At 40.9% G+C, this 17480-nt stretch overlaps 1 protein-coding gene across 1 annotated transcript in view; it reads right to left on the bottom strand.

Annotated features, from left to right (window-relative positions):
- MMP14 (matrix metallopeptidase 14) overlaps positions 1–13547 on the bottom strand; it is a 35408-nt gene extending 21861 nt beyond the window's left edge. The window contains exon 1 of the mRNA XM_073671086.1: positions 13161–13547. Coding sequence (XP_073527187.1) covers positions 13161–13241 — 81 coding nt within the window. The 5' untranslated portion in view covers positions 13242–13547. The remainder of the gene's footprint in view (positions 1–13160) is intronic.
- Between the last annotated feature and the right edge of the window lie 3933 nt (positions 13548–17480).

Raw genomic sequence — 17480 nt, 5'->3', positions numbered from 1 at the left:
CCCACGGATCTGGAGAACTGGGGCTTTGAAGAGTTCCGGCTGAATGGAGCGGAGGTCGATTATGTACATTGCCGCTCCATTCATTCTAATTCTAAGTGCTGAAGATTAGTTGAGTGCAGCGTATGGCAATCTTCAGCGCTCCCATTAAGAATGAATAGCGCGATAGTGCGCATGATTAATCTCCACTCCATTTGCCCCAATTCTCAGGACACAGAGATCGGTCCCCTAGCGATCTGAAAGTTATTTATTCCCTATACCGTGAGTAGGGTATAACTTTTGAACTTGAGAACACCCCTTTAAAGGGAATCTGTCACCACATTTGACCTACAGTGGGTATGGAAAGTATTCAGACCCCTTTAAAATTTTCACTCTTTGTTTCATTGCAGCCATTTGGTAAATTCTAACAAGTTCATTTTTTCTCATTAAAGTACACTCTGCACCCTATCTTGACTGAAAAAAACAGAAATGTAGAAATTGTTGCAAATTTATTAAAAAAGAAAAACTGAAATATCACATGGTCATAAGTATTCAGACTCTTTGCTCAGACGCTCATATTTAAGTCACATGCTGTCCATTTACTTGGGATCCTCCTTGAGATGGTTCTACTCCTTCATTGGAGTTCAGCTGTATTTAATTAAACTGATAGGACTTGATTTGGAAAGGCATACACCTGTCTATATAAGACCTCACAGCTCACAGTGAATGTCAGACCAAATGAGAATTATGAGCTTAAATGAACTGCCCAAGGAACTCAGAGACAGAATTGTGGAAAGGCACAGATCTGGCCAAGGTTACAAAAGAATTTCTGCATTACTCAAGGTTCCTAAGAGCACAGTGGCCTCCATAATCCTTAAATGGAAGAAGTTTGGGAACACCAGAAGTCTTCCTAGACCTGGCCATCCAAGCCAAACTGAGCAATCGTGGGAGAAGAGCCTTGGTGAGAGAGGTAAAAAAGAACCCCAAGATCACTGTGGCTGAGCTCCAGAGATGCAGTAGGGAGATGGGAGAAAGTTGCACCAAGTCAAGTATCACTGCAGCCCTGCACCAGTCGTGCCTTTATGGCAGAGTTGCCCGATGGAAGCCTCTCCAGACTATGAGAAATAAGATTCTCTGGTCTGATGAGACAAAGATAGAACTTTTTAGTGATAATTCTAAGCGGTATGTGTGGAGAAAACCAGGCACTGCTCATCACCTGCCCAATACAATCCCAACAGTGAAACATGGTGGTGGCAGCATCATGCTATGGGGGTGTTTTTCAGCTGCAGGGGCAGGATGACTGATTGCAATTGAAGGAAACATGAATGTGGCCAAGTACAGAGATATCCTGGATGAAAACCTCTTCCAGAGTGCTCTGGACCTCAGACTTGGCCAAAGGTTCACCTTCCAACAAGACAATGACCCTAAGCACACAGCTAAAATAACAAAGCAGTGGCTTCAGAACAACTCAGTGACTATCCTTGACTGGCCCAGCCAGAGCCCTGACCTACACCCAACTGAGTATCTTTGGAGAGACCTGAAAATGGCTGTCCACCAACGTTCACCATCCAACCTGATGGAACTGGAGAGGATCTGCAAGGAAGAATGGCAGAGGATCCCCAAATCTAGGTGTGAAAGCCTGTTGCGTCATTTCCAAGAAGACTCATGGCTGTACTAGCTCAAAAAGGTGCTTCTACTCAATACTGAGCAAAGGGTCTGAATACTTATGACCATGTGATATTTCAGTTAGTTTTTTTTAATACATTTTAAAAAAATTCTACATTTCTGTTTTTTTTTTCAGTCGAGATGGGGTGCAGAGTGTACATTAATGAGAAAAAAATGAACTTTTTAGAATTTACCAAATGGCTGCAATGAAACAAAGAGTGAAAAATTTAAAGGGGTCTGAATATTTTCTGTACCCACTGTATCTAAACTATTAATATGGGCATATGTGGCGCCCCTGAAGGTTCAGTCGTCAAAGAGGTACTGCATCTCACCCAGAGGTGTGGTGCCCCACTCTCAGGTAAGGATGGGTTACTGCCTGGGACCCACCCACCTGCATCCAACACTACACCATTCCAGACCAGCAGGCGGGGCAAGATGCATGCGTACAGTGCTGAGCCCTGTCCCTGGTTGGAAGGGGGGGAACCAAGAGAGAGGGAACCATGTAGTGGGTGTGGGTGGAGGAAGTAGATCAGGGGAGCACCTTCAGAAGGAGTATAAGAAAGAAGGGAACCATCTAGAAGCAGATCAGTCTGTGGAGGGAGTTCAGAGGAGAGAGAGTTGGGAGCAGGAGCTCTGCTCAGGAGGAGTGGAGAAAGGAGCAGGGCCTAGTCTGAGAGGCCCAGGAGGAAAGACTGAGAGAAGAGGATGGGAGCAGAGGGAAGGCTCCAGAGACAGAGGGGACCCCAGGGGCACGGCGAGTGCGGATGCCACCCGTGCGCCCGAATCTACACAGACGTGGAGGGATCAGGCCGCAGAGGGGACCGGCCCCTAAACTAGAAGAATCAGGCTCAGCTAGATAACCGGAGGCTACTGTACTTTCAAGGTGCAGCTGCCAACTACCACAATTATATCGCCAAAAAGGTGGCTGCATAGGGTCCAGGGGACTGCACATCGCCCGACAAGATTTGAGGCTATTGGCTTGGGACACTGATTGTGAGGCGCAGGGCAGGAGGGCGAGAGCCAGCGCAGGAAGACGACCGAGGAAGGAACATAGAACGGGGTCCCGTTTAAGTACTCCTGAAATACTTGAGAGCCGCTGAACCACTTTCTTGGTGAACGCAGGACGACGTGGGAGGTTATAATCTGGCAGTTGTTACCAGGAGCAGAGTGATAACTGTGAGTAAAACCTTGAAGATTGCACCCCACTGTGTTTTAGAATTATTGCTGCACCATCACCAGCCCTGCACTACACAGCACCAGCAACATCTACCTATCACTATATCCTGCCCTGGGGCTAAGCTCTGCCTGTGGAGAGCTGAACCAACTCTGCTGTGTCACCACCGGCTCCAGAGGATCTGCACCGCAGCGGCGGCCCCATATAGCCGCATACCACAGGTGGTGTCACGAATATTATCTTTAAAAACTTCATTCCCCTTTTTCTTTTCCCCTTTTATTGACCGCCCTTGGTCACGGACCGGGTCACTGCCACAGTGACATCCCCCAGCATCGACAGGCCCGGCTACCGAGTACCCCACGGCCCAGGGGGCGCGTCACATACAGGTTATAGACTTCTGAAAAAACTCATCCTTGTATGCCTCATATGAGATGCCTTGTTGTGGAAAAATCATCTTTTATCACTTTATGTAAATGAGCTTTTTGTTGCATACCGGAGAACACAGGGTACGGAAGTTACAGTGACTCTCCGGCGCTACTTTAGTAGCAGTGACTCGCCTGCGCAGAAGAACAATGAAGCCAATGCCCATAGCAGGGCAGAAGAGGTAAGCCCTAGAGCCTGGAAGAAATCATTAGCATACACAAAAAAGACGATTTCTGCACATCAAGACCGCAGATATGGACATACAGGTATGAATTTTTTTAACCATTCTATTACCTGTATGTCCACATTAAAAGGTAAAAACGTCCTCGGGGGTGACAGATTCCCTTTAGGTTAATTCAGTGTAGGACATATTAACATTGAATTCGTATTCAATAAAGTTCAGAGGGATTTTGTTTTTAGCAAATAAGAGATTGTGCATAAATTCAGCGAGTTCCTTGGCTGGGAAAGGGGTGGAAGTAGACTGATCTAACATTATTAAAAGTATTTTCCACTATTTTGATATTGAAGACCTAACCTTAGGATAGAATCATCAATATTAGATCGGTGGTGGTATGGCAGATCACCTTCTATTCATCTTAATAGGAACTGATCTGCATTACCAAGTAGTGGCTATAAAACAGTGTGACAGAGTGATGGTTACAGCTGGCCGCAGCTGGAGCTTGTAACAGCTAATAGATCGGAGTGCCGCGTGTCAGACCCCCACCAGTCTGAGATTGATGACCTCTCCACGTATCCTAAGGATAGATAATCAATGTCTTAGAAATGGACAACCGCTTAAATATGTAAAGAAGATATAATATTCTATACATAATATGTATAGAAGACAACTCAGAAGCTGGCCATTGATGTAAAGCGCCATGCTGAATCACTGTGTAATATGTAAAAAACCATATGACGGGATGTAAATTAGCTCTAAAGGGTCATACATTGACTTGTAAGGTGGCTACCTCCAATGGCCTAGAGACTAGACTAGACAGCCAGATACTTCCTCCTTGAGAAGAGCTAATTTGCATGCCTTTTTCCCAGGGATCATTATTTGGACCATAAGACTCTCTATGGCAAACAGCGGTCTACACAGAGGGAGCAATACACCCAGATCTCCGTGTAAAGGGACAAAGTGGGTTGCAGACAAAAGTGATGTAAAAATTAAATAATAAGGAAACATTTGATGGAGACCTAAAGCCTTCATACATGTATATCATCTGGCCTGTATAGGGCCCCCTGACAGTCCCCTGATAGATGATGTTGGGGAGATATAAATCCGGTGTGTCTGATTTCGGACTTTTATTCTCTAAGAGATAAGACATCTTTGGCAGTGGTTCATAGAGAACACAGGAGCATTTGGCAGAGCGATTGTTACAGTGCATGGGAGAGATGCCCGAGATAGCTGCCAGCAGAAGAAATGGACAAACCATCATTCTGTCGACAGGTATCTGAAGTGTATGGGGGGCTTTATGGATATCGATAACATACTTAACAAGGTGACAACCTCATTAACTAAAAAAAAATGACTGCTGCTAACATTGGAACAATGGTGGATCCTGTTGAAGAATATGCTGCAGGCTACTGAACAATGACCGACTATATCCAAACATCAGTCTCACAAGGTTCAGTTGGATGCGCAGTAAATTACTTTAAGCAGCTTTTGTAAATGCGATATTCCCTACAAATCCCATAAAATCGCATGCATTTTAACACAAATTTCCATCAATGTCTGATCTTCCCAGTATTTAAGAAAGTTTAGATTTTGATTATCATAATTTTGATCTTCTTGGCTGATAAGTTGTGTATTTTGCCCCATTGTAAGGACTGGATGTTCAGATTTTCAAAGAAAGAATAACAAACTATATCCATATTTTATTTGGAGAAGTGATTCTTAATGGAACTTTAAGTTCTATCTTCAAAGACAAGAAGCCAAAACATCCCTCACTAGACATAAAATGGAGATATATGATGTACTGGACACTGAGTAATTCACTGGTTCCTTAGTACTGGGAGACTCTACATGCCAGACGATTGGCAAAGGTTTAATAGTCTGAAGCTAGTAGACTGTAATTGGCTAGATTAGAGTAAATGACATTTATATTTAGGGTTTGTACTAAGTTTAAAGTTAGGATAATTTGTTGATTGCTCAGTTAACCGTCGGACGATTAGCGATATACATCGACTGTCATTTGATAACCTGTTTAGATAAGTTGACCGTACTTCCATGCGCACAGAACTATTGTTCCTACGATCATTCTGTGCACATAGAATACCCACTGTTTTCGTCAGCACGTCCTGTTTACACAAAACAAGCTTAAATAATCATTCATCCAACTTTTTGCTCGTTCTCGATAATTGTCCAGTGTAAAGTTGCAGACGTACCCTTTGGTCTACAGGAATACCTTGCTGGTAAAAAGCTTGGGCAGCTAGCTAGCCTTGAGACTTTAGATACTTACAGATTCATTTGTATTTCTAACAGTGTGTTAAATAATAGGGAATTTTACCATGTTGACAGACAGTCAAAAAAATTGGGTAAATTTCGTCAGCCTCCCACCTAAACACACTGACTGGGATTAGCCAAGTGTACATGTTTCATGCCGTAGGGAGAATGATCACTTATCTATGGACAAAAAAGTCTCAGGAAGTTGAAAACCACCATGTCTGATATTTATTTAACCAGATAATGTCTGGGGATATTAGGACTTCATGCATACCAATTACATTGTGAGCCAATCTTCAACTATCTAATGTGTAGGGTTAGTTTAGAATGGTGATGAAGCAAGCATCAAATATTTTGGGTGGCGAAGTATTTTCAATCTATCAATCCTGGAGATAACAAGTCACTTCACCACTGATATGTATGTAGCCATAACCTTAAAAAGCAACAGTGGGATAGTGAGTCATGAGAGCCTTAATTGAGAGGAATGCCATCCAACAGAGGCAAAGTGTTACAAATAGGCCAAAATGTCTGGATCCAATGCTTCAAGAAAAAGAATATCGATAGTGGCCACACTGGAGCCCAATAACTGAAGACTTCTCGATAAGCAGAAGATATTGTCTGGCACTCTTTACACCATAGTTAACTGTTGTTTTTCTTATTAGTAAATGGCAGACATAAAAGTTCAGTATTAGCGCAGATGACAAAATTAAGAAGACCCCTCTGCTGATGTGTTCAGGATTATATGTAGCTTGAGGCTTGTGTCCATACCGTGTGAATGGAGCTAAAGATGTAAAAATAAGGTCAGGATAAAAGAATGCCATTTATAGTGTCATTCATTAGCTTCTGTCCACATCCCATCATGTCACATAATAATACCATTTATAATTCCAAGGAATGTCATGACTTAATCTTGAGGATTAAAATCTTGCAGGCCATTCCATTCATCCATATGGCTATAATGGATATTAGGAAGAGTGAACATGTCTGTTGCTCTCTTATTATCCTACAATGATGATCACTATTCCTACGCCCTAATAGGGAATGTTGATGACCTCTATTTGCCAAAATTGAGAGTCAGTAGGAAGTCCAGGTCCTGCCTCAACTTGGTCCAGTCACTCATTCATATAAACTGTCACCATTCAGTACTATATCTGCCTACTGCCGGCATGTCTTGTCCTTAATGTTTATTAAAGGAAGAGAGTGCAGCTTTGCATTCAAGTTTTCATGGTACAGTCCTGTGGTCGGAGATTGTGTCATATTGACTCCACCACCTCCCTTTCCCATTATATTGGGTTCTTTTACTACTGACCTTCTGCATAAATTAAAGGAAAGCTATCACCGGAAAATGACCTATTGTTTGAATCAGGTTTTTGTGTTACATGTATTTTTAGAAAAACTTTGACAATGCTTTTTTTCATATCACAATTGGGGATGGATGGACTGAAGGAAGTGCAGGTTCTGGTACCTGACCCGAACTTTTGAGAAAGTTCGCTTCGGGTACCAAAACAGTACATGAATTTCCACCAAAACCTGAACCACTTTGAAAATTATGGAGACCCGAACTTGTAAGAAAATAAAAAAAATTTCTCTTTCTCTCTCCTCTGCACCACCACGGACTTACCCCTAACACTGCACTGGAGTTCAGGAGAGAGTCAGTGTTCAGCGTTCAGACCCGAACAGTGACTGTCCAGTACGAATGCCGAACATTTATGTTCGGGTTCGCCCATCTCTAATCACAATCATTATTAAAAAAAAAAATTAATAATTTTGCAATAGTCACACTGGTCACTGAGGCGTCTCTATTTTCACAAAGAGTTTTCAGCAGGTTACTTATCATCAGAGGCTGGATTATAATGACAGGTAACAGCTCTGTATACAGCTGATCACACAGGATTCACCAATCACGATAGGTGATGTCACAGCTGACGCTGCTCACCTTTCCTTCACAATGACCTTTGCAAAGGCTCATTAGATGCTTCAATACAAAAAATAGGAACTAAGTCTGTTTACTGTGGCTATACACATTCGTTGTTTCCTGAAACAACAGGAATTGAAAGTCTAAAAAAGCTCCTGTGGCTAGTAAGAAAATTGCAAGATTTTTTTTATTTTTAATAAAGACTGCGATATGGAAAAAATATAAAAAAATTGCCAAAAAATGTTCAAAAATAAATTTAAAACAAAACAATAGGTCATTTTCTGATGATAGCTTTCCTTTAAGAATACTATAGTTACTAAAGATGAACTCTGTAAATCTATGAGCCAGTTAAATTTCTTATGCTGAAAGATTTCTACGATTTGTATTAGAATTTGCTTAGTAAGGAGAATGTTAAGTAAGGATAGTGTTGGCTTTCTTTATATGGCTTGGTGACCCACTTTTTGTATTTCAACCCATAAATTATAAACATCTGGATTACTTTAAGACACAATGAAATTGGATAGTTAGTGGAATATATGCAGAATTCTTTGGTCTCATTAAACCAGCGACAGATGTAAAAATTCCCCGCCCGATTTGACAAGCATTACAATATTTTTCATTACCGGTAGACTTATCAGAGAACTGACTGGATGCACAGATATTACCAATGATAGAAACAATATTCTTGGGGGCAGCACAGTGGCTATGGGTGGCACAGTGGTTCACTGGTTAGCAATGCTGCCTTACAGTACTAGGGTCCTGGGTTCAAATGCCACTAAGGACAACATCTGCAAGGAAAGGAGTTTGTATATTGTCCCCATGTTTGGTGGGTTTCCTCTGGGTTCCTCCAAAGACAGCCTGATAGGGAATTTACATTATAAGCCCCAATGGGGACAGTGATTATGTCTGTAAAGCGCTGAGGAATTAATGGCGCTATATAAGTGAGTAAAATAAATAAATGTTTTTAGGACTGAAATTATCATTTTAAATACTATTCTTCTGAACACAAATAATATTTTTTTAACATAATTGTTTTTTTAGGTTGGTTCTAGTACAATTGTCAAATTTACTCTTTGTAATCATGGCTATCAGCCAAGTTGCTAATGAAAATGTATGGTTTATTGCCAGTTTAGAAGCATAAGATAAGAAGCACACAGTGTGGATTTGGTGCAGATTTTTCATGCGGATTTGCATGCGGAAAATCTGCTGCAGTGTAATACAGTACCGACTGAGTTAGGGTATGTTCACATGTTGTGTTTTTACCATGGTTTTCCCATGTACCAGCAAAGTGAATGAGATTTCTGAAATCTCATGCACATGTTGTTTATTTTTTCCTTGCAGATTTGAAGCAGTTTCCATCTGCAGCATGTCCATTCTTTCAGGGCTTTTGCAGCCTTTTTCACCCATTCAAATGAATGGGGAAAAAAAACGCATAAGAAACACATCAAAAGCATATGCAAAAACACAGCTAAAGTTTTTTTTTCCAGCCAACACTCAGTATTTGCATCAGATTTTTTGCCTCCAAATACTGCACATGAGCACATACCCTTAAAGGGGTCGCCAGGCCTTTGGCTACAAGTCTGCAGTCACTTTATATGACTGCAGACTTGTGAATCCTCACACTGCGCGCTGTGAGGATTCTCTGGTGCGGGGATCACAAGCATACATTTTTCATACTTCCGGCCATTTTCTGACTAGACTGTGTCCTGCCTCGCTCAATACACTTGCATTGAGCGAGGTCACTCCCATCTAGCAGGTACAGTACAGACCAAAAGTTTGGACACACCTTCTCATTTAAAGATTTTTCTGTATTTTCATGACTTTGAAAATTGTACATTCACACTGAAGGCATCAAAACTATGAATTAACACATGTGGAATTATATACTTAACAAAAAAGTGTGAAACAACTGAAAATATGTCTTATATTCTAGGTTCTTCAAAGTAGCCACCTTTTGCTTTGATGACTGCTTTGCACACTCTTGGCATTCTCTTGATGAGCTTCAAGAGGTAGTCACCGGAAATAGTTTTCACTTCACAGGTGTACCCTGTCAGGTTTAATAAGTGGGATTTCTTGCCTTATAAATGGGGTTGGGACCATCAGTTGTGTTGTACAGAAGTCAGGTGGATACACAGGTGATAGTCCTACTGAATAGACTGTTAGAATTTGTATTATGGCAACAAAAAAGCAGCTAAGTAAAGAAAAACAAGTGGCCATCATTACTTTAAGAAATGAAGGTCAGTCAGTCCGAAAAATTGGGCAAACTTTGAAAGTGTCCCCAAGTGCAGTTGCAAAAACCATCAAGCGCTACAAAGAAACTGGCTCACATGAGGACCGCCCCAGGAAAGGAAGACCAAGAGTCACCTCTGCTTCTGAGGATAAGTTTATCCGAGTCACCAGCCTCAGAAATCGCAGGTTAACAGCAGCTCAGATTAGAGACCAGGTCAATGCCACACAGAGTTCTAGCAGCAGACAAATCTCTACAACAACTGTTAAGAGGAGACTTTGTGCAGCAGGCCTTCATGGTAAAATAGCTGCTAGGAAACCACTGCTAAGGACAGGCAACAAGCAGAAGAGACAAGTTTGGGCTAAAGAACACAAGGAATGGACATTAGACCAGTGGAAATCTGTGCTTTGGTCTGATGAGTCCAAATTTGAGATCTTTGGTTGCAACCACTGTGTCTTTGTGCGACGGAGAAAAGGTGAACGGATGGACTCTACATGCCTGGTTCCTACCGTGAAGCATGGAGGAGGAGGTGTGATGGTGTGGGGGTGCTTTGCTGGTGACTCTGTTGGGGATTTATTCAAAATTGAAGGCATACTGAACCAGCATGGCTACCACAGCATCTTGCAGCGGCATGCTATTCCATCCGGTTTGCGTTTAGTTGGACCATCATTTATTTTTCAACAGGACAATGACCCCAAACACACCTCCAGGCTGTGTAAGGGCTATTTGACCAAGAAGGAGAGTGATGGGGTGCTACACCAGATGACCTGGCCTCCACAGTCACCAGACCTGAACCCAATCGAGATGGTTTGGGGTGAGCTGGACCGCAGAGTGAAGGCAAAAGGGCCAACAAATGCTAAGCATCTCTGGGAACTCCTTCAAGATTGTTGGAAGACCATTTCCGGTGACTACCTCTTGAAGCTCATCAAGAGAATGCCAAGAGTGTGCAAAGCAGTCATCAAAGCAAAAGGTGGCTACTTTGAAGAACCTAGAATATAAGACATATTTTCAGTTGTTTCACACTTTTTTGTTAAGTATATAATTCCACATGTGTTAATTCATAGTTTTGATGCCTTCAGTGTGAATGTACAATTTTCATAGTCATGAAAATACAGAAAAATCTTTAAATGAGAAGGTGTGTCCAAACTTTTGGTCTGTACTGTACGTGACCTACTTGTCTGCAAATCACATACTAGCGGTCACGTGCCTGCCACTCACGGCACCAGAGAATCCTCACAGCACGCAGTGCCCACAATGTGAGGATTCACAAGTCTGCAGTCATATAGAGTGACTTTAATGACTTTATCCTAACCCTTTTCATGTACATTTTCCTAGCTTTTAATCTCTTCTGTATGTCCATTCTTTTTGCAAAATTCTTGGCTGATTCAACCAGTGCAGACATTGGGTGACATTCTCAGCAAAATTTGGAACAAAATCTGAATGGAACACGTGGATTTTGAAAATGCTGTAGACATGCTTCAGATGAGCTGCAGATCTGCTACATAAACTCCACATCAAATATGCTACGTGTGCAGATACTCTTTTACTAAGCAGTTTTTGAAGCGAAAACCAGATGTGGAAATAAAATAAAAGCGGCAGATACTACTTCTTTTCTTGAATCAACTCCTGGTTTCAACTAAAAAACCCTGAAATGTGTACTAGGACGCTTAGTAAGGCAATTGTAATATTTCCATAAAATAATGCACACACACTAATACGACCACTGAATGGAAATCATATTTTCCTAATGGATTATTTTTTCTTTTGTCTCTGATTACAATTGATTTTGCGAATCCCCCTGGTAGTTGGAGCATAAGCCTTTGATTTATTAACAATCCCTCTGCCAATAGCATTAGGCCAGTAAAATGCAGATGTGGTTAAGTAGTCACTGGCTGAACTGATGAGTGTGCCTTCCAGGAATTTAAGCATAGGTGAGGAGTCAGGAGAGGGGGGAGGAAAGAACTCAGCATTAGAAAAGGTTAACAAAAAAAAAAACCTCCACCGTCTGCACAAAATGGAGGAAAGCGTGGTAACGTTCTGCAGAACTCATATTTTTCTCATTCATTGGCCTGGGACGTAGTAGATGCTTACATAGACAATTTCGGGGAACAGTCTACAAAGGCACGCCGATTTCAAGTTGTTACTGGAACAATTCAATACAAATGTAAAGCTGAGTCTTTGTGTGAATCTGGACTGGAGCTACATCTGGTGACTTAACCCTATGTAGGACTTGATCCTTTAGAATAAATCAGAATTATATCCTTCCAGTACACAGTAAATTCCCTAGGAAAAGGCATAGAATTGCTAGACCTTATGTCTTTTAGTAAGCATTGTCATTCTGTTATCAGCCTTTGGCAGAGCCTTAACTATCGACCAAGAAAATGTTAACTTGGCGGAATATTTTAGAGTTGGCTACGCTTCTGAAAAATTCATAATTAAGCTTTTAACTTTTTGCACAGTAAATCAAGCTTTACTTTCTTTACTGGACTCAAACTTATCATTTGTATAGACCAAGTCTTTGAAATAAATTGATTTATTTGGAAAATCAGACATTGCAGCATTCACAAGACACACAGCTTGTTGTTAGGCTCCATGTCTCTGGTTAGCTAGGACAAGGAGACCAAAGAAATCTGTCTGTTCAATGGAAGATCCTCCAAGTGGCCTCTCTCTCCCCCACCTCCTCCTCCCACAATGACTCTCCTCATTCAGTCTCCTGGCTCCAATTTTCACCCCTTCTTCTCTGGTCCATTTTACTTAATCCACCGCATTTTCCAAACAGTTTTTTTAAGAACTGGTTAAAATAAATTATATCTTTGTGAATTATACAAGACGAAAGCGGCAATTCACAAACCCACAGATTCTGTTGCAGAATGTCAAACTTTTTTTGTCTTCCAAGAAATATCTTTTTTAAGGCTACAATTTTATCCTTCATTAGCGTTCACAGACATTGGTTTTCACTCTTGACCCACTCTCTAGGCTAACTCTCTTCCTCCAATGCCATTTCTATCAGTTGGAAATCAGGCACACCTTTACTTTCCCCTCCTAATTCACTATAATTTTGGGTCTCTCCCCTTCGCATTCAACTCTCGCCCCAAACATTGAATCTTTTCCAGAGAGCACATTTCCAGATTTTAACAGGATTCATGTGTGACCTCAGATTCCAAGGAGAGCCTAGAATGACTTCTCCAGGAACAAAATGAGGGAGGGGAAAAATTAATATCCATCAAGGGAATCATCAAAAAGGCTTTTGGAAATTTTAAGATATTCAGCTAAAATGTATTCTTCCAAAATATCATTGATAGATAAATAGATGCATGCAAATGTAGTATCTCACCTCTGGACTGAACTTGGCAAGGGTGAACGTGTATACCGAACACAGCAAGAGCCATATCCAGATTGTATTTAGAGAGTCCATTCTTAGCAGAGGTCCTCAATCAGTCTTCTGCACTGCTGGAGGTGGCAAGTTGGGAAAGTCTAGAAAAGCAGTATTTTCTCCTGTGCTTTTCCGCCTCCACCTATTAGTTACTGGTGGCTGCTTTCCTCAGTCACAGGAAGTTGTCCTCCAGCAGTCACCTAATCTTCTACTTCTCCATGAACTCTGGTATCCTCTTCTGCAGCGTTTTTGTTTCCCAGCTTGATGTTCCTCTTTCCAACAATCTTTTTTAACAACTGTGTCCTGCCTCTGAATTGCAGACGTGTTCTACTCCCACATTTAGGAGTTACTGGAAAATGTGATGTTGTACACCACCCCCTGGTGAACACATTGGATATTGATTCGGAGCTGTAAAAAGACGCTTAAAACGGCGTGGTAGACTTTTGGGGTGAATATGCCAAGTAACATGAAAGACTCTAATGGGATATTCAGGGATAATTGTGTCAATGATGTTTGTCTAACAACCTACCGATAAGTTCTACATTCAGATTATATCTGACATATAAAACGTGTACTATTATTTCTTGCAGTTTATTCTACTGAAAGAGGAACAATTTAACTTTTAAAATCGTGTAAGGAAAGTACTTCACTATGGATAAAACTCGTTTTCATGCACGTTAATTTAGACATCACGACAGCGGCATGGATTCACATGACATTTCTGCAGCAGTAATTTTTTTCGGAACTGATTTACACTCAACCACAGCAATCATATCATCATATAAATGATATCTGGATTGGTAGAGCTATCTATTATCTCTAAACAAGAAATATCAACTGTAATAAATTCACGTGTAAAACATTTTCAGTTTGGATTTCTGATATCAATTGGATATTCAAACATTCTGGATATTGGGCATTCATAGAAAAGTCTTTAAACTGTAGATGTAGGGATATTAGACGCCCATACACATTACATTAAAGTATGTTGCAGGTTGAATGATCGTTTAATGAACGAACGTAATGCCGACACAGCAATATAAAGATTAGGCCATATTGCCTGTTATAGTTGTTCAACCTGGCCATACATATTCAGTAACACTGAACAACAAATGAACTGTCTCTAATATTCTTTTAACATAAAAAGACCTATCATCTGAACAAATCAAACGTGGACAACTTAATTTTACAAGATGACAGTCTGTGATCAGACTGCTAAAAGAATCGTTTGTTCTTCAGTTTTTACCCCACAAATGATCGTTTTAATTGAAATAGTTATTCCTCATCAATTTTAAGTTACTACGCTAGGACGTTAAAAGCCCCATACACTTTAGACTTATGTCGCCAAATCTACTGATATCGATGGGTTTGGAGGACAGTCTAATGCACACATGTCAAAATCTGTCCCGCGGGCCAAATCTAGCCTGCAGGGTGACTGTATTTGGCCCACGACAATGGACGGGCCCCCCACTTGGCATCACACTTTCAACTTTATCGACATCCTGGATGCTGATACAGATGAAAGCACAGATAAAAGAGGGAGCCATCACCTGACGCTCCCGCCGCCATCATTCTCCCTCCGCCATTATTCTCCCTCCGCATCTGACTTCTCAGCACAGCGGGCGCGATGATGTCACTATAAGGTGCCCGTTGTGCTGAGCAATGCAGAGGTTCAGAGCGCTCGCTGCCGAGACCAGGAGCAGCAGGGGATCAGGGAGAAGTGAGCAATTTTTCATTTTTTCTTTTTAATGTGGGGCCTATTATTTTGTATGGAGCACTACGTGGGGTCATTATTCTGTATGGGGGACTATGTGGGGCTATTATACTGTATGGAAGGCAATGCAGGGTCCATTATACTGTATGGAGGACTATGTGGGGCCATTATACCATATAGAAGGGTTGCTGTGAAGTGGCGGGATGGCTTTCACATTATTTTGATCAAAATTATGTTAACTAAATACCCTTTATTATTTATTATTATTTTTGCACTGTGCGATTTATACATCTACTTTCAGTTATTTGGGTATTTTTCTTTTTCTTGGTTTCTCTCTGTTTTATGGCCTTGTGTGAACATGCATTTACATTTTGCATGCACATTAACTTACGTTTCAGTTCAGACCTTCAGGTTTTTTCTTTGCAGTCAGTATGCTTTAGTGCATATAAAAGGGTGTGGCCGCCCTTTGTCTGGGCTGAGACGCTCATTTTGCCTCGGTTTTATGCTTACACTAGGGATCAGTCTCTCTGCCCTTGTCCATATGTATATCACTTGACAAATGGTAAGGTTTTTAATATTAGAGTTAGGACTGTCCCATAAGGGTTGCCGTGAAGTGGCAGGATGGCTTTCACATTATTTTGATCAAAATTATGTTAACTAAATACCCTTTATTATTTATTATTATTTTTGCACTGTGCGATTTATACATCTACTTTATTTATACATCTACTTAATTTGGGTATTTTTCTTGTTCTTGGTTTTTCTCCATATAGAAGGCAATGCAGGGCCCATTATACTGTATGGAGGACTATGTGGGGCCCATAATACTGTATGGAGGACTATGTGGGGCCCATAATACTGTATGGAGGACTATGTGGGGCCCATAATACTGTATGGAGGACTATGTGGGGCCCATTATACTGTATGGAGGACTATGTGGGGCCCATTATACTGTATGGAGGACTATGTGGGGCCCATAATACTGCATGGAGGACTATGTGGGGGCCATTGTACTGTATGGAGGACTATGTGGGGCCATTATACTGTATGGAGGACTATGTGGAGCCATTATACTGTAAAGAAGCCAATGCAGGACCCATTATACTATATGAAGGCTACGTGGGACCCATTATATTGTATGGAGGACTATGTGGGGCCCATTATACTGTGTGGAGGGCTGTGTGGGAATCACAGTTGGGGAATCATACTGTGATGGGTCACTATACTTTGCTGGTGGTGTTGAGGGGGACACAGTAGGGTTATCATACTGCGTGTGGAGGGTACTGTGGAGAAATTCACTGTGGGGCTATCTTACTGTGCTTGGTAGGCACTTTTGTTGACATCATACTTTATTATCTTAATAATTCAAGGTTTTTATCCTTTGTTATTATATATTTAAATTAGGCCATACATATTATTCCAGTATGCCCTATTTGTGATTATGTGTTTATATTATTCTAAGATCTATTAATTAAAATGTACTTTGTTCGTGGGACAACCCCTTGATGTTCGTTTCCATATGAAAAAGTTCATTGTTATATTTGATAAGGAAAAACTTCCTCAATTGTAGACACTTTTTAATAAATATCAAGGTTAGCCCATGACTTTGTCCAAGTTTTTAATTTTGGCCTTCTGTGTATTGGAGTTTGACATCCCTGGTCTTATTATTATTATTATAATGTGTATGGGGGCATCTCAGGTGTACCCTGATAGATAAGGTCAATGGACCAAAAGATCAGACATGTCCAATTTCAGATTGCCAATCGTTTTGTTCTTCCGGTGAATGATCAGTGAATCTATCGTTTGGCTGACAGCTATCCACTGTGTATAAGGAGCTTCACTGTACTAATTGATTGTCTCTGCCCTGGTCTGCTGAGACAGCCAGTGAGGGGGAGTAAAGCACTGTTTGTTTTTTAAATAAACTGTACCTACGACCTGGGGATTTCTGAATTCGGAAAACCCCTATAAAAATAATTAAAAACAACCTAAAAACGTATATGTGCCAAGATGTCCCTGAACCCAAATAAAGTCATAGAACCATGATGCTATCCATATCCCACTTACTGCAAGGACCAGAATAAAAATGCATGGTCATAGTATCTTTATGAACTTTAAGAGTATAATTCAAAGTTCATAAACAATGTAGCTTAAAAAGAATAATAACAAGAGCATGTACAGTATATTTAGCTTTTGTGTGTGTATATATATTTAAACACATTTTTTATAACAAAAAATAGAGTCCCATGTGCAATTGTCTTTGATATTTGGCATCAGAGGGGGCCCAAAAGGACCCTCTCCTACATTAGAAGTCACTTGTGTTATAAATGGCACATGATAGAAGAAGAGCCATTATCCGTTTTGGATTGAGACTTGCAGCTTATAAACTGCATTTATAAACTGAGCATGCAGGTCTTTGAAATGTAAATGCATCAACACCTTTATAACTTCTATCTGTTACTGCAATTCCTGAGTAATTATCGTTTTCATTCATATGCAAATGATGTGTCAAGTGCTATGGGTGTGATAGAGCACTTAAAGGAGCCACTGCCTCCTTAGGTTGTTCGCCT

Source organism: Phyllobates terribilis, unplaced genomic scaffold (genome assembly GCF_046119375.1).
Source record: "Phyllobates terribilis strain yellow unplaced genomic scaffold, ASM4611937v1 Scaffold_1__5_contigs__length_1240528914, whole genome shotgun sequence".
Lineage (NCBI taxonomy): Eukaryota > Metazoa > Chordata > Amphibia > Anura > Dendrobatidae > Phyllobates > Phyllobates terribilis.
The sequence above is the reverse complement of the archived record's forward strand: the minus strand, read 5'-3'. Positions and strand labels throughout refer to the sequence as shown.